The sequence below is a fragment of the Gymnoscopelus braueri genome, assembly GCF_963280865.1.
Source record: "Gymnoscopelus braueri genome assembly, chromosome: 7".
NCBI lineage: Eukaryota > Metazoa > Chordata > Actinopteri > Myctophiformes > Myctophidae > Gymnoscopelus > Gymnoscopelus braueri.
The window spans coordinates 41,138,183-41,152,333 of NC_137608.1; the positions used below are offsets into that span (position 1 = coordinate 41,138,183).

Sequence of the window (14,151 nt, forward strand, 5' to 3'; positions counted from 1 at the left end):
CGCTCTTCAATCCCCATGTGGAGGGGGTGGGAGTGGTTGGCCGTGATGGCCTCCGGCTTCCTCTGTACACGCATCTTCACCACATCCTCCACCTTGTCCAGTGTAACCCCAACAACGACAGAGCCACTAGCCTTCCTCACAGCCTGTTTAGGCTTATTGTGTCCGCAGCCTTCATGTGAACCCCCCCCCTCCCCAGCAGGCAATCTCAAAGAAGAGGACACTGGCCATTACAGAGTAATAGAACATCTGCAGCATCCTGGATGGTCAGCATCATGTCAGTTTCATGGTCAGTATCAGGTCAGTATCATGGTTAGGCTTAGTGCTCTTGGCCCCCCAAAGGGAACACCTCAGCGCCCCCCTTTAAAAAATCACACCCAGTGTGAGTAAGCGGTGCCTACTCTGTTTGATGAGTGCAGTGCTGTCATTCAGTTGGTACAAATCTATTTGATGTGTGGGCGCTGGCATTCAGACTGGTATTGAGGCGGTACTAAAAGAGTATTTGTAGTAGTATGTTTTACTCATTTGAAGTACTACTGAGTATTTTTACTCAATTTAAGTACTATTAAAGGGATATTTCACTTTCAAAAAAACTTTTGGTCATTTTATCATCTACTCAGCCCTTTGTGAACCCCCCAGACAGTTTTTAAGTTGCTTGATTCAATATTTAGATATTTGATATTCATTTTATCAGACACGCCCCCTTCCTATACAAACCCATTGTAACTTCAAACTTCATTTTAACCATGTTAGATTCATCAAAAACACCCGTCCTTGGTTCTGGTGACTCATCCTGCCCTCCTAATGCATGAGGGGGCCGTGTTTTTTCAATTAATTTTTCCATTTATTTTTAATAATTCTTTGGGAAAATGAAAATAATACAATACAATAAAAAAATGAAATAAAAAAAATGAAAAAAGTAATCGGAAAAACACGGCCCCCTCACGCATTAGGAGGGCAGGGTGAGTCAGCAGAACCAAGGACGGGTGTTTTTGATGAATCTAACATGTTAAAATGGAGTTTGAAGTTACAATGGGTTTGTATAGGAAGGGGGCGTGTCTGATAAAATGAATATCAAATATCTAAATAATGAATCAAGCAACTTAAAAACTGTCTGGGGGGCTCACAAAGGGCTGAGTAGATGATAAAATGACCAAAAGTTTTTTTGAAAGTGAAATATCCCTTTAAGTATAGTATTGTTACTCAATGTATTTACTTGAAAGTATTTGTAATCACTTTATTAACTTTAAAGTATTTTTTTCTCATTTTTACAACTTTTAAGTATTTTTACTCTTTTTATCAACTTTTAGGTATTTTTAGTGTTTTTTATCAACTTTTAAGTATTTGTACTATTTTGTTCAACTTTTTAAGTATTTTAACTCAATTTGAGTACTTTTAAGTATTTTTTACTCAATTTAAGTACTCTGAAGTATTTTTACTCAAAGTATTTACTTTAAAAAATTTGTACTCACTTTATTTACTTTTAATAATTTTTACTCACATTAGATCGGTCGTTTTAGTGTGTGTGTGTGTGTGTGTGTGTGTGTGTGTGTGTGTGTGTGTGTGTGTGTGTGTGTGTGTGTGTGTGTGTGTGTGTGTGTGTGTGTGTGTGTGTGTGTGTGTGTGTGTGTTCTTAATGGCTTGAGTTTTGGTTTTGATGTTTTATATAGCACCTTTAGAGTTAGAAGTGTGGAGTGTGTACAGATGGACCTGCAATGTTGACAGGTAGGCATATCTCCTATTGGGGCCCTGGAATATTACCTAAGGGGGGCCTTGAAAACCACTGATTTCATGTGTTATCCTCAGGAAATACACTGTATTTTAATATAAATTTGATTGTTTTGTATTCTATCCCTAAACAAAATATAACCTTAAGAACCTGTAGATAACCTCGAAAAGTCTCATAAGCCCCTCTATTATCATTATTGGTCTTTGGTTTCTGAGATACAGGTTATTTTTGGATAGAAGAGGGGTAATAATAATAATCCTACAAAAAAACAATACAGGTTTCAGCACTTTGCTGAAACCTTGCTTGGTCACCTAATTAGAGGAAAGGGGGATCAGTGAGGTTGGAAATGTCATGGGGTTATAGCCATCTTCCTACAGCAGGCAACACAAAATTCAGCTTTCCTTCTTGTAGATGTAGTTTTATATTAGTGACACAGGGGGGCGTAGGGGTGCAATGAGACATTCAGAGCTGACTCCATTAACAGAGGTTATTTTCAGCCAGAACTACTGCACTGAGAATGTGTGAAGCCAAAAGCACTTGATTGCTGACTGAGTGGAAAAAAAAGCATTTTCATGAGTCCAGTATATTGGGAACAGATTTTAAAAAGAGCTACATCCTGTGCTATCTGTGCTGTCCTGCACATTCTTTAGGTAAGGCAAACCCAGGTCATCATTTGATGAAAAGCAGTTAAACACACCATTCCACAGTTTGGCTTGGAAAGGTAACATATGTTTTTTTTTTTAATGTTTTTTTTTAATTGACTTTCACATACACATACAGGCCCTTTAGCAGTGTACAACACAGTATTAATTAACATTTGCAGCATCACACAACAAAATCCCTGACAAAAAAAAAAAAAACATGGTACACAAGACAAAACAGAACAAGAGCACTAAAAACAACAACCACTTGACAGGTAACATGCTCATGGCATGGCATATTGCATTTAGTGCTTTTTGTAACTTTAATTGTATCTCCTTTTCTCCTTAGGTCCTTTATAGCTGTGCCCCCAAAAACGATGGTCTTTTCTATACTTCTGAAGTTGTATTGTTGCAATGTATTCTTCTTGTAAGTTGTAAAGTTGTATAGATGACTTGCAAATAAGAGTATCTCTTCTTTAAGAGTGATGTGAAAATATTGTTTGTTTGCTGTATGTTGTATAATTTTCTTGCAGGCCCTTGGGCCTCAACAGTGGTAATGGGCTGATTGATGGCACTCTGTGCCTTCGATTAGCTTCATTACCATTGGTTACAGTTAATAGGCCTACTGCCTATTTATAGCAATCTGCATTCAGTGATAATGGTCTGAGGAGCAAAATGTCCACTCTCTGTGACACAGTTTTTCACCATGTCACTTTTTGCACTTTTGTAAGTAAAAGACTATAATTTTTGCAGCCAAAGAGCCTCAATGTTTGTTTGTCAGTGTGTGAGCCTATTTTCTTGTTTATGATATTGCAGTGAGGGAAATAGAGCTTTTGGATTTTCAGATAGGCCTAATGAGCTACAGTGTGAGGTTAACTAACCTACAGTTCAAGGAAAGTCTAACAAAAATGAAGACTGCGCAGAGTTTTGTATTTGTTTGTTTGTCTGAAAATGAGCCACCACTATGTAAACCCTTAAATTATCTTTTTTCAACTTGAAATTTGATTACTTTCCATTAGAAAAACTGACTTTGTATTTCCACAAAAGCTGTACACCCCCAGGGTAATATTGTCCTAGGGTAATCTGGTAGTTATAACATTATTTGTGCACGCACACGCACACACACACACACACACACACACACACACACACACACACACACACACACACACACACACACACACACACACACACACACACACACACACACACACACACACACACACACACATACATACAGAAAATATGAGATGTGTGCTGCACTCAGACAAAACTAAGCACCCTTTGCAGTGCTTGTGATCAGGGGGCTGAATGTTGTCCTGATCTCCTGATACACCTGAGACTGCAACTGGGGCAGGCAAGCAAATGAGATGCCAATTCTACCTCCCAAAGAAGGACTGCAATTTCAGTAAATCAAATACTTTGTGTTGCACAACTTGCACACATGTGAGAAAAATAGTCTATGCACACAATGCATACTCTGCTTCATGTTTTGTTGTATTTGTAGGCCTATTTGTTGTTGAATTCCACATTCTACATACAAAATATATCATTGTTTTGCCAAAAAGGTTCTGATTTATTCTGTCTACATTAAAAACGACTTTCTGCATATTTCTGCTACTTTCTTAGGCTATAATAGTGTTGTTTTCCTAAAAGATATATAGGCCTACTACATGATTACACTATACACTATATAGAATAACAACAAAAAGCGTCTATACTTTTAAAGAAAAAATCAGGCCTATGCACCGATCAGCTAAATCTTTATTGTGAATGTGGACAACAGATGTGTGAATAACTGGTGTTTCCCTCTTCATAATGCAAAGACTTGTGATGACAGGTTGTTTTCTTTGTGTAAAATGGATTTGGGATTTCAATGAAGCTGCTTTATTTTAGGGGTTTGTTAAAGGCACACATTTCAGCCACAAGAGGAGAAGAGCTAGAAGAACATCATTATTTGTGCAGTAGCTTTTATTAACTCACACAGTCACACTCCCACATACACCCACACTACACATATCTTTAAGATGTCAACGTTTGCATGTCATCAATCATGCAATGATGATGACGCACTGTGTGTGTGCGCGCAAGTGTGCGTGCGTGTTTATGTCTGGGCAATCAGGTGGTGAAATTCAACTTTAAACGGGGAGGCTCTGGCACGACTCAGGCAGTCGTGTTCGAGAAATGATGAATCGACAACGGATAAAACGGACATTTTATTAATCAACCGCAGACACAATAAATAACAAACAAACATGAGCTCCTCGTTCCCCAAATCCGAATCCACGACCTCCTCCTCGCTGAAATCGTCGGCGAGAGCGACACACCTCCCTGGACGCACGACAGAGAGTCGTCGGAGTCACCATCACCACCACCAGCACCGCCCGGCCGCCGTTCCACACAGCAACGCCACGGAGGAGTCGTTCTGGTCGGCCGAATGCGATGTCAGTGCGCGGAGACCCCTGTGCCATCCATCGCTTCTTCTCAGCCGGAATAATAACGCAGCAGCGACACGGGGGGGTAAGAAGAGCTGCTCTCGGCGCGACCCGCAGCATCAGGACCAAGTTTCAGGAGACCTGCTGCACCCACCTGAGGAGGGAGGAGAAGATGGTGAAGTGGAGCGAGGTGTGAGGGAGCGCTCCAAGTCCTCCAGAACCACACATCGACACCACCGTAGAAAACACAACCGAGAGGACCCTCAATCTCGACCACCACCACCACCAGACGACCATCGCAGTCACACGCACACTACTCGCACATCAGTCCCCAGCAGCACCCCCTCTCTGACGGACAGCAACGACGACACGGCGCCTTTCTTTGAACGGAAGGACCACCGCAAGAGATGCAGTTTGTCGAACAGCATCGCGTCCCCGACCCCGACCCCGTCCTCCTGTTCACTGGTCCCGCTGTCCAGCAGATCCTCCCGGCGGTCCAGGAGGTCCAGTGCGGCGTCGACCGCGTCCGATCTCAATTTGCGCACCATCCTGAATTCGCTGTTTGGACAGGTAAGGCCCATGGGAGAGTCGACACAAAATAAGTTGTCGGCTAGTATTGGAAATGATCAGGTTCATATTTAGATTGTGTTCTGTCCATGTTCAACTGGATAAACATTACAGCTGCCTAAAGGAGCTATTTCATTTTAACCACTCCAACTTTCACCCACTCAGAATAATTTGTATGAATAAAATACACATTCCTATTAAGCAATTTGCCATTTAGAGCTGCTCTGCTGATGGAAAGCCTGCATTCCAAGATTATCATTTACATGCATTGCCTACATCTGCGATATGTGATGCATACACTGTCTGTGATGCATACACTCTTACTTCTTTGGACAGGTTGACCTGTCTTCACTAATTGTTTAATTGAAAAGGGGGAAAGGATTGAGAGAGACCTATAGAACCAAGAACCCCTAGTTTTATGTATGTTGCAAAACTCATTTTGTGTGCTCTTTCTTGCATGGGCTAGTCTTATATTAAAATTGGCTAATGGGGGTGGCTGACACGTCCATACGTACAGTAGGGCCACAGCCACATCACTATGACTCAGACATAAACAAACCCCATACGCCCATAGGCATGTCACTCAGACATAACCATAAACAAACCTGATACGCCCATAGACATATTGACCGCGATCCAACTGATATGCCCATATATGAGCATGCCAATATATGAGCATATGCTGATGTCATATGGGATCTCCATACATGAGCATAAAAGGAACATGGACTGACAGATACAGAGATCTCCATATATGGGCATAAAATGGACACAGGTATACAGCCAGATACGGACTGGAGATCTCCATATATGGGCATAAAATGGACACAGACAGACGGGTACAACGGGTACTCTGACAAAGCCCCCGACACTATGGCTCAGACATATCGGTCGGATCGGCAGTGCCATGTAGGGGTGAAGGCCCGAACTCTAGATCTGAGGGCAGAGTTGCGGCCCAAACCTCTAGTTTTATCAAAAAGGCTATGAGGAAGGCTTTGAATATAATCACTGTCTTTGTCCCATGATATAAAAGATCATTATTGGGCTATGAGTCAATCATCCATGAATAGCCATAAATACATTTTCATTACAACCAAGACCACCAAACCAACTATTAAGCTTGAATTATATAATTTATTTCTCCCTGGCACACAGACTACAGCAAGAATCCTCACAAAGGTTCATCTTGATGCTTTAAACCAGATCCTGTATAAACAACATATTTAATATGGCACCTTGCCAGTCTCTTTTGCAGCATCTTTGGAGCTGACATTTGAAGGCTACTTGTTTTCATACACAGAATGTTCATAATTTGAGATTGGATAGGGTGGATGGATGACTCACGCCCCAGTTTTTCCAGCCGGGCATTGAACAGGCTCAGTGTGGAACAAGGCAGATCAGCCAATGGGGTTTCAAGCAAGGGGTCGTCTTTCTTCTTGAAAGCATATTGTTCAAGTATCCTGTGAGTCAATCTGTGAGTCGTGTTGTGAAAAAAACATTGGCTCATCTTGAATGACGTCTTAGGGAAAACAATTACCGGTATGTGGAAAAGCGAGAGAGAGAAAATGTGATTTGAGACATCCACACACTGTTCAGTTAGAATAATACAAAGAAAACAGATACTATTGCACTGCTTATGGGCTATTTATAGATGTCTCTGCTGGGAGTGCTGGTTGTAGATAATAATTGATTTTGCAATAGATGGGACATAAGGTGGCGACATATCATCCATGTTTGAAGGTCCTTTTATGAGAAGGAAGATTGAAAAAGGATTGCCTTAATAGCAAATGTACACAATGTCACAGAATTTTCCCTTTCCATTTCTTATATTAATTTCAGATATTTTTACATCTTCATGCCCCCTGTAACTATTTCACCAGGACTAAAAATCCATCAGTTATTCTTTCTGAATGTGCTTCCAAGATGATTTCGATATCCTTCATATATCATATTTATTATATTCTCTCTCACTTACTCCTTGTCTGTCTTATCCTTTTTTTCCATTGTGCGTCCGCTAGCTCACAGTGACCTTGTGCTTGTCTGCTGAAGGTAGTGGAAGATGGGAGATAGTGGGTGGGGGCAGGGAGAACAGGTCTGTGTCATGCACAACAGAGTAGTGCATGACTGTTGACTTGTTTATTTTTGGAGCGTGAATATATATTCTTAGAATTTGTGTGTGTGTGTGTGTGTGTGTGTGTGTGTGTGTGTGTGTGTGTGTGTGTGTGTGTGTGTGTGTGTGTGTGTGTGTGTGTGTGTGTGTGTGTGTGTGTGTGTGTGTGTGTGTGTGTGTGGTTCGTGTACTTAACGATAACAGAAAGCTAAATTAGATTTCTGCATTCGATTTCTGAAGTCTGTCTTGCATAAGGAATGCTCCTTTTCCTTTCTGTGTCACAGTCCGAGGTGGAAAGTCTGGTGACGCGAGGTTAGTCACAGTGCAGCTGAATACCCTTGTGAGGGAAAGTGCAGGTGAGGAATATGCTGGGCTGGAGCTTGCTGTAAATAAGAATGAACCCTACAGGTTAAATAAGTTATTATTATTATTATTATTTATTTTTTGGGCCTGTCAGAGATTTTCACAGGTTAGAAAAAAGATTCTAAGTACTTACTTAGAACAATACATGATGTGTGTAATGCACCTGCTGTGATGCACCTGAAGCAAAGTTATCTTGTCAGACACAGATTTATAGTAAAGCTTGCGATATGCATATGCTGATGCTTCTAAAAGTGTCCCATTTCTTGCTTATCTTTTAAAGTACTTTTCTCCTATACCTACAGTATAACACTTTTGATTTTGGTCCCTATAAAACTGTGTTGTTGTTCCACATTGTTTTTGATAAAAAATGTAAGGCATTTAGCAGACATTCTTATTCAGAGCAACTCACAAAGTTCAAGGTCGGCTAAGAGGTCAAGTATTTTCAGAAAAAGGTGGGTACCGTAGTCATCAATAAGAAATAATAATAATAATAATTTACAGTGTCCACACACTGTAAATTTAAAAGAAGCTCCCACTCAAGGCTTTATTAACGTTTCGACACAAAGGTCTTCTTCAGCATAGCCATCAAACCTGTTATTTACAAGGTGTGAGGCCTCGAGTGTTATGAGGTAGTCAAACATTTTCAACTAAATCATATCAGCTGCTGGAACAGCAGCCCCAGCAGCAGCGAGGGCAGCTCCGGATGGTGGCTCCAGGCGGCTGCGGCGTAGAGGGCGCCTGGTGCAACAGTAGCTGCAACTTTGGCTGACCCTGACAGCGGCGATGAGGGCGACCGTCCATTTGTTGCAGCAGCAGGCCGTCCACCCCTGATCCTCACGACCAACCAAGGGAGGCTTCAGCTCGCCATGACAAACGTGAGAAGGGCAGTGGGTCTGTAGCTCCGGACAACGTCAACCCCCGGGGGATAAAGGTGTGCTCTGAGCAGCTAGCAACCCTGCTCCGGGATCCTTTCCAAAGAAGGGACATCCCACAGCCCTTAACGAGTACAGGATGGTCGCTCTGACATCGCGTGCCCTGAAGACCTCTGAGCGACTGGTCTTGCAGCACCTGAAACCGCAGTTGAGGGACTTCCATGACCCTCATGCAGTTCCCATACCAGGAGAACATTGCGGTAGAGGGTGCTATCATCTACCTGCTAAATACAGCCTATAACAATCTGGACTCGGGGGCGCAACGCCGTAAGAATTATGTTTTCCAGTGTCTTCAATACTGTCCAACCACACTGGCTAATAAAGAACCCCTCTGTGATGCAGGTGGACCATGGCTTGGTGACCTGGATCCGGGACTACCTAACCTGTAGACCGCAATAGGTCAGACTGCAGGGCTACCTGTCAGATGTGCTGGTGAGCAGCACATGTGCTCCCCAGGTCACCCTTTATGCAGCCGACGTCCACTTAAACTCCAATGTTTCACCTCCAGAAGTTCTCAGATTACACTGTCATTGTCAGCTGTATTCCAAATGACAACACGGACGAACACAACGCTGTGGTGGAGATCCATGGGGAGTCAGTGTGGTTTGTGGACACCTACAAGTTCCTGGGCATGCACCCGAACAACAAGAGGAAGTGGGCCGATGATGCTGAGGCCCTCCACCAGAAGGGCCAGTGCAAAGTGACCACTGTGAATCTTGCTCATGCTATGACTTTCTTTTTTTGCCCTCCTTTTTTTTATTATCTCCTTAGCAATTTTTTTCTTATCTGCTGTGTTCTTTATTATCTGTGCCTGTGTTTTTATGACTGCTGTAATTGCCATGGTGACTGAATTTCCCTCATGGGATCAATAAAGGTGTGTGTGCGTGGGGGGGGTCTCAAAGGATAAAAGGTTGAGAGCCACTGATCAAAACAACATACATAGTATCTGTGAATGAGTAAACAACATACAACTATCTATAATTAGCATCTATAGCACCTACATGTAAATAGGCAATAAATCCGACTTATTAAATAACTGTGACAGACAGATTGGTGAAAATAACAAGTGGTTCAGCCACTCTTCCTATCTATAGACATCACTCTGTTTCTGCTCCTGACTCTACTTCCCTCCCTCCACTCATTTATACCCAAGTCTTTTTTATCACTCTATCTTCCTCCTCCTTCCCTTCACTCTCCTCCCCAATCTCTCTCTCTCTCTCTCTCTCTCTCTCTCTCTCTCTCTCTCTCTCTCTCTCTCTCTCTCTCTCTCTTTCAGTTCTTATTACTCTTCCCATTGTTAGTTTAATTCATACCAGATAGTTTGACCATGCAGTGCACTTCTTCTTAAACCAGCCATATAAACAGACGAGCACATTTTTCCCACATGGGTCTCTGTGAAACTAGAGTCTGCTCTTTTATCTATCAAACCATAGACTTTACAGGAGAAAGATCCTCATGTTTTTTGTAGAGACAGTATTTTCCTTTGCTATGGGAAACTGCTTAGCATATCCTGTTAGAAAGGTAAGGTAAGGTTGTTGTCTGTATAATGCACAGTGTCACCATGTCTTCCTTTGCTATCACTGCTGTGTGTACTAAATGGATTCTGTGGTGTGCACTGATTCTGACTTGAAGTAATTAGCCTACTTTGTTGTACATCAATGGACTTAAATGGCAATATGCCTTATTCGTTTGGGTGTTGGAATTGGAACAGTTGTGATATCGCACAATAGTGTGTGCATGGAAATGTTTAATTGTGCACCTCTTTAAAGCATGTTTATTTGCAGTGTTATACAGTGTTATAATTTAGTTGCACGTGGACCATTGTATTTCCCTACAGAGAGATCTCTTTAACTGTTTTGTGTTTGTTTTGCATTATGTCCAAACATGGCGTGACTTGTGAGACATGGCCCAACAGAAAGCAGTTAAGACAAAAGTCAACGTTTTTAGGTTTAATTTTTGGCGGTAGGATTTAATGTAGCCGATTTCTGTAACATCGGTCGCTCGTACGTGTTGAAATGAAGATATTTACAAATATAAATTCTGTAAGCCAGCGTTTCACTGCATCATTCTAAGTCATGCTGGAATGAGCACAAGTAAATAAACTGTCAAACATCACAGCAGCGAGCAGAGTTTGGCAGAGATTTGGTGCTCAACGTGAATTGTTTTCTAACGAGTTCAAAAGGAAATATCTCACAATGTCCTCTACAGGAGGGGTCCCCAGATGACAGTGACAATTTAAGGACTTTAAGGACCTTTTTAATACCTAAAGAAAGAAAAGGAAAAAAAACACCATTACTGCATCAAAAGTAATCAACAAACTATAAAAACTGGTCAAACATTGGCCAAATTGTCAAATATTATTATATAGCCGATCTACAAGCTTGTAGATCAGCTATTTTTACAATATTTATCTATGGAACAGAGTCAAACTAAATGTAATACCTCAACTCTTACAATTCCAAAAAAAGAAAATGATTTGTTAGGGGGGTCGCGGCCTGAAGAGGTTGAGAACCATTGCTCTACAGGGGCAGAAAAATTCAAGAGCTGGAGAGACAGGCAGACCCCTGTTAATGAACAAAAACTCTATAGCAATGAGTACTATCAGAATATTGTGCAAATGCAGTGGATGAGGAGTGGGGGGATTTCGAGGTGGTGAAGTTTCTTAATCACTGTTTAGTGATTCAAATCCTCGAGAAGCATTGTGTTCAGCACATGTATTGCCTGCTCTTTTGTGCACTAGCTGTTCGCCCCTTTTGCCTCTACACAGTACGCGTGTTTACTGTCCCTGTGACAGTGTATAGGCGTGGAGTGCCAGTCTACACAATGTGGCAAGTAAACTGTTATGATGAATGAGTGGAAAGTTGGCCACTTGCAGTTTCATTGATGTGGACGGATCGTCTTTCTCACCTTGTAGTTCTGTTTCACACTCTCTGTCTCTCACACACAAACATAATCATTTTTCATAGAATCTGGAGCACTCTTACAGGGAGCATTCATTAATAGCACTGAAGAATGATGAATGCGTTCACTGACATGGATCGACTCCTTCACACATTCCCTTCACCACCTTTGTTCATGTCCTTTCTGTCCTGAAGCTACTACAGTATGCATCTCTAACACTGTCTCTGCCCCCTTGCCTGCACCTCTCTGGAAAGATGCTCCAGGATGCTGAGCAAAGGTACAGAGGGGTGCTTTCCTGTGAGGAGAGGGGCCAGGGAGGTGGTCTTGGGCCCTATCGGGACTCTCTCGTGTCCATGACACAAAACACATTCATGGGCAACATACTGGGGTCAACCTGCGTCTACCTGAGTAAAGCCATGGCCAAGGGCAGGCAGCCTGTACGTAAGTGTGGACACACACAAACGCACATTTTATATTTTGTATATAAAATAATAATATTTAAAGAGACCCGTGTAGGATTCTGACTTTAGCAGTGCAATCAGTACAGCCATCAGTGCACAGTAAAATCCTGAGTGTTAAAGCTGCAATCCGTAAGTTTTAAATCCTACCTGAGATTTGAACCCTAGTCTCCCACAGGAGACCAAACATCAGCAGGACAGAAACCCTGCTTGGCCAGAGAAGATATTGTGCTTATGAGCTAGCAACCGCAAGGTGTCAGGGTTGCCATGTCCGCTTATTAAAAGCGACTTTGGGCTAGTTTTTCTGTAAAGTCACTTGAAAATAATGGTAGTTGTGGGTTGCGTTTTTTTGGGCTTGTTTTTATGTTGTTTAAACCAGTGGTTCTGAAAAAGAAATTCATGTCAAGGACCCCAAATGTATTTGTCCACGGATCCCCCATCTGAAAATGTTTTGTGCCAGGGACACCCATTTGTGTTGTTAAAATGTTTCAAAAAATATAAAAAATGATCTAAAAAAATCACTATTTTCAAATATCCGATGCATATATGTTTAAAGTGCTCATATGGCCTAGCCCTAGTCGCTTCTTTTGGGCTTGTTTTCATAGACCTGGTTGCTTATTTCTCTCGCAAACACTCTGGCAACACTGGTCAGGGTGGCTGTTCCATGGGGTGTGGATTGGAAGTATATATAAATTGGGAGAAAAAGCTTTTATTTTTCTCCCAATTTATATTGGGAGAAAAAATAAAAAAAACGTAGAACTAAAAAAATAAAAAAATAAAAACTTTAAAATCTATTTGGTTACATTTTTACACGCTCAGATTTACAAATAGATGAATTAACACTATTTCAGTGGTTCACAAACATTTTCATGTCAAGGACCCCTGGGAGTTTCCGGATTCCTCAGTGAGAACCTCTGCATCAAAACTTCACAGAGTTTAATCCGCGCCCTAGCCTTTTGGCATGTGCAGCAGTTCAAACCAGTACAGTATAACAAAATAATTAATCATGTGGATCTCCACATCTCCAGTGGCTCCTGGACGTACATGTAATGTGGCCAGCCTGTGACGTCGTCATCTATGAAGTATCTATGACGTATGGCGTAAGAGATTTAGCCCGATCTGAGCCCCAGTGACTTCCATATTGAAATTAAAGTGGTTTTTTTTGGACACACACAGCCTCTGCAAAGCCACGCCGTAAAAACGCTGCGCAATACTGCAATACAAAGTTCACTATGCTTCAATTCTGACATTTGATCCTTTCGATCTTCATCTGACAAAGGATAATTGATACGTAACAATGTGTTTTTTGGCTTTGAGTAAAATGTGCTGCACAATGCAAAATATCAATAGAAAGATGTAATCTGTCAATATGTTTGCTGTTGCATTAGAGTGTCTGTTCTTGTATATTGATGAAGAGTGTACAACATACCTGTTGCACAGTGTTCCGATGGACCAATGACATTGGCCTATATATTGGTTGGTATCACCATGTATTTGTCCAGTAATGCACAAATGGAACCGGCAATAACAGAGGAGCTTTGCATAATACAATTTCACAACTTACATCCAACATGAAATTTTACTTTTTATATAAATATCAGACTTCAGAATTCAAATCAGGACATGACCATTTGGCCTCTGCTTGGGTGACAACATTTTGTTTTGACAAGTCGAAATGTTTTTGCCAGTGGCTGAAGGATTGATAGAGCTGCTAAAGATGTTGTGCTCATCACGTCATCTGATTACGCTTCCATCAGTCCATGTGCCTCCTGTGTTTTCTATGTCAGTGTTTCAGTGATCAGGCAGTTCTTGGGCTTGACATCAAGACTGAGTGTTGTGTTTACACTTCTCACTGCTCCCGCTGTTAACCCCTGAGGGCTCTGGGATATGTCTCTCCCTCTCTGTGCCCTTTAAAGGTTGCATTCATTGTGAGCATGAGGTGAAAAAAGAAAACGGCAACATTCTTCAGTGTGAGGATGCGTTTCCCAGCCACACTTGATCATTATCATAGGATTGAG

The 14,151-nt window shown here is 41.7% G+C and overlaps 1 protein-coding gene across 1 annotated transcript in view; it reads left to right on the forward strand.

Annotated features, from left to right (window-relative positions):
- Positions 1–4,622: 4,622 nt before the first annotated feature.
- Positions 4,623–14,151, forward strand: part of cabp1a (calcium binding protein 1a) — a gene marked incomplete at both ends in the record, with an annotated part of 12,368 nt that continues 2,839 nt past the window's right edge. The window contains one exon of the mRNA XM_080433602.1: positions 4,623–5,372. Within this exon, the coding sequence (XP_080289728.1) occupies positions 4,623–5,372 (750 nt within the window). The remainder of the gene's footprint in view (positions 5,373–14,151) is intronic.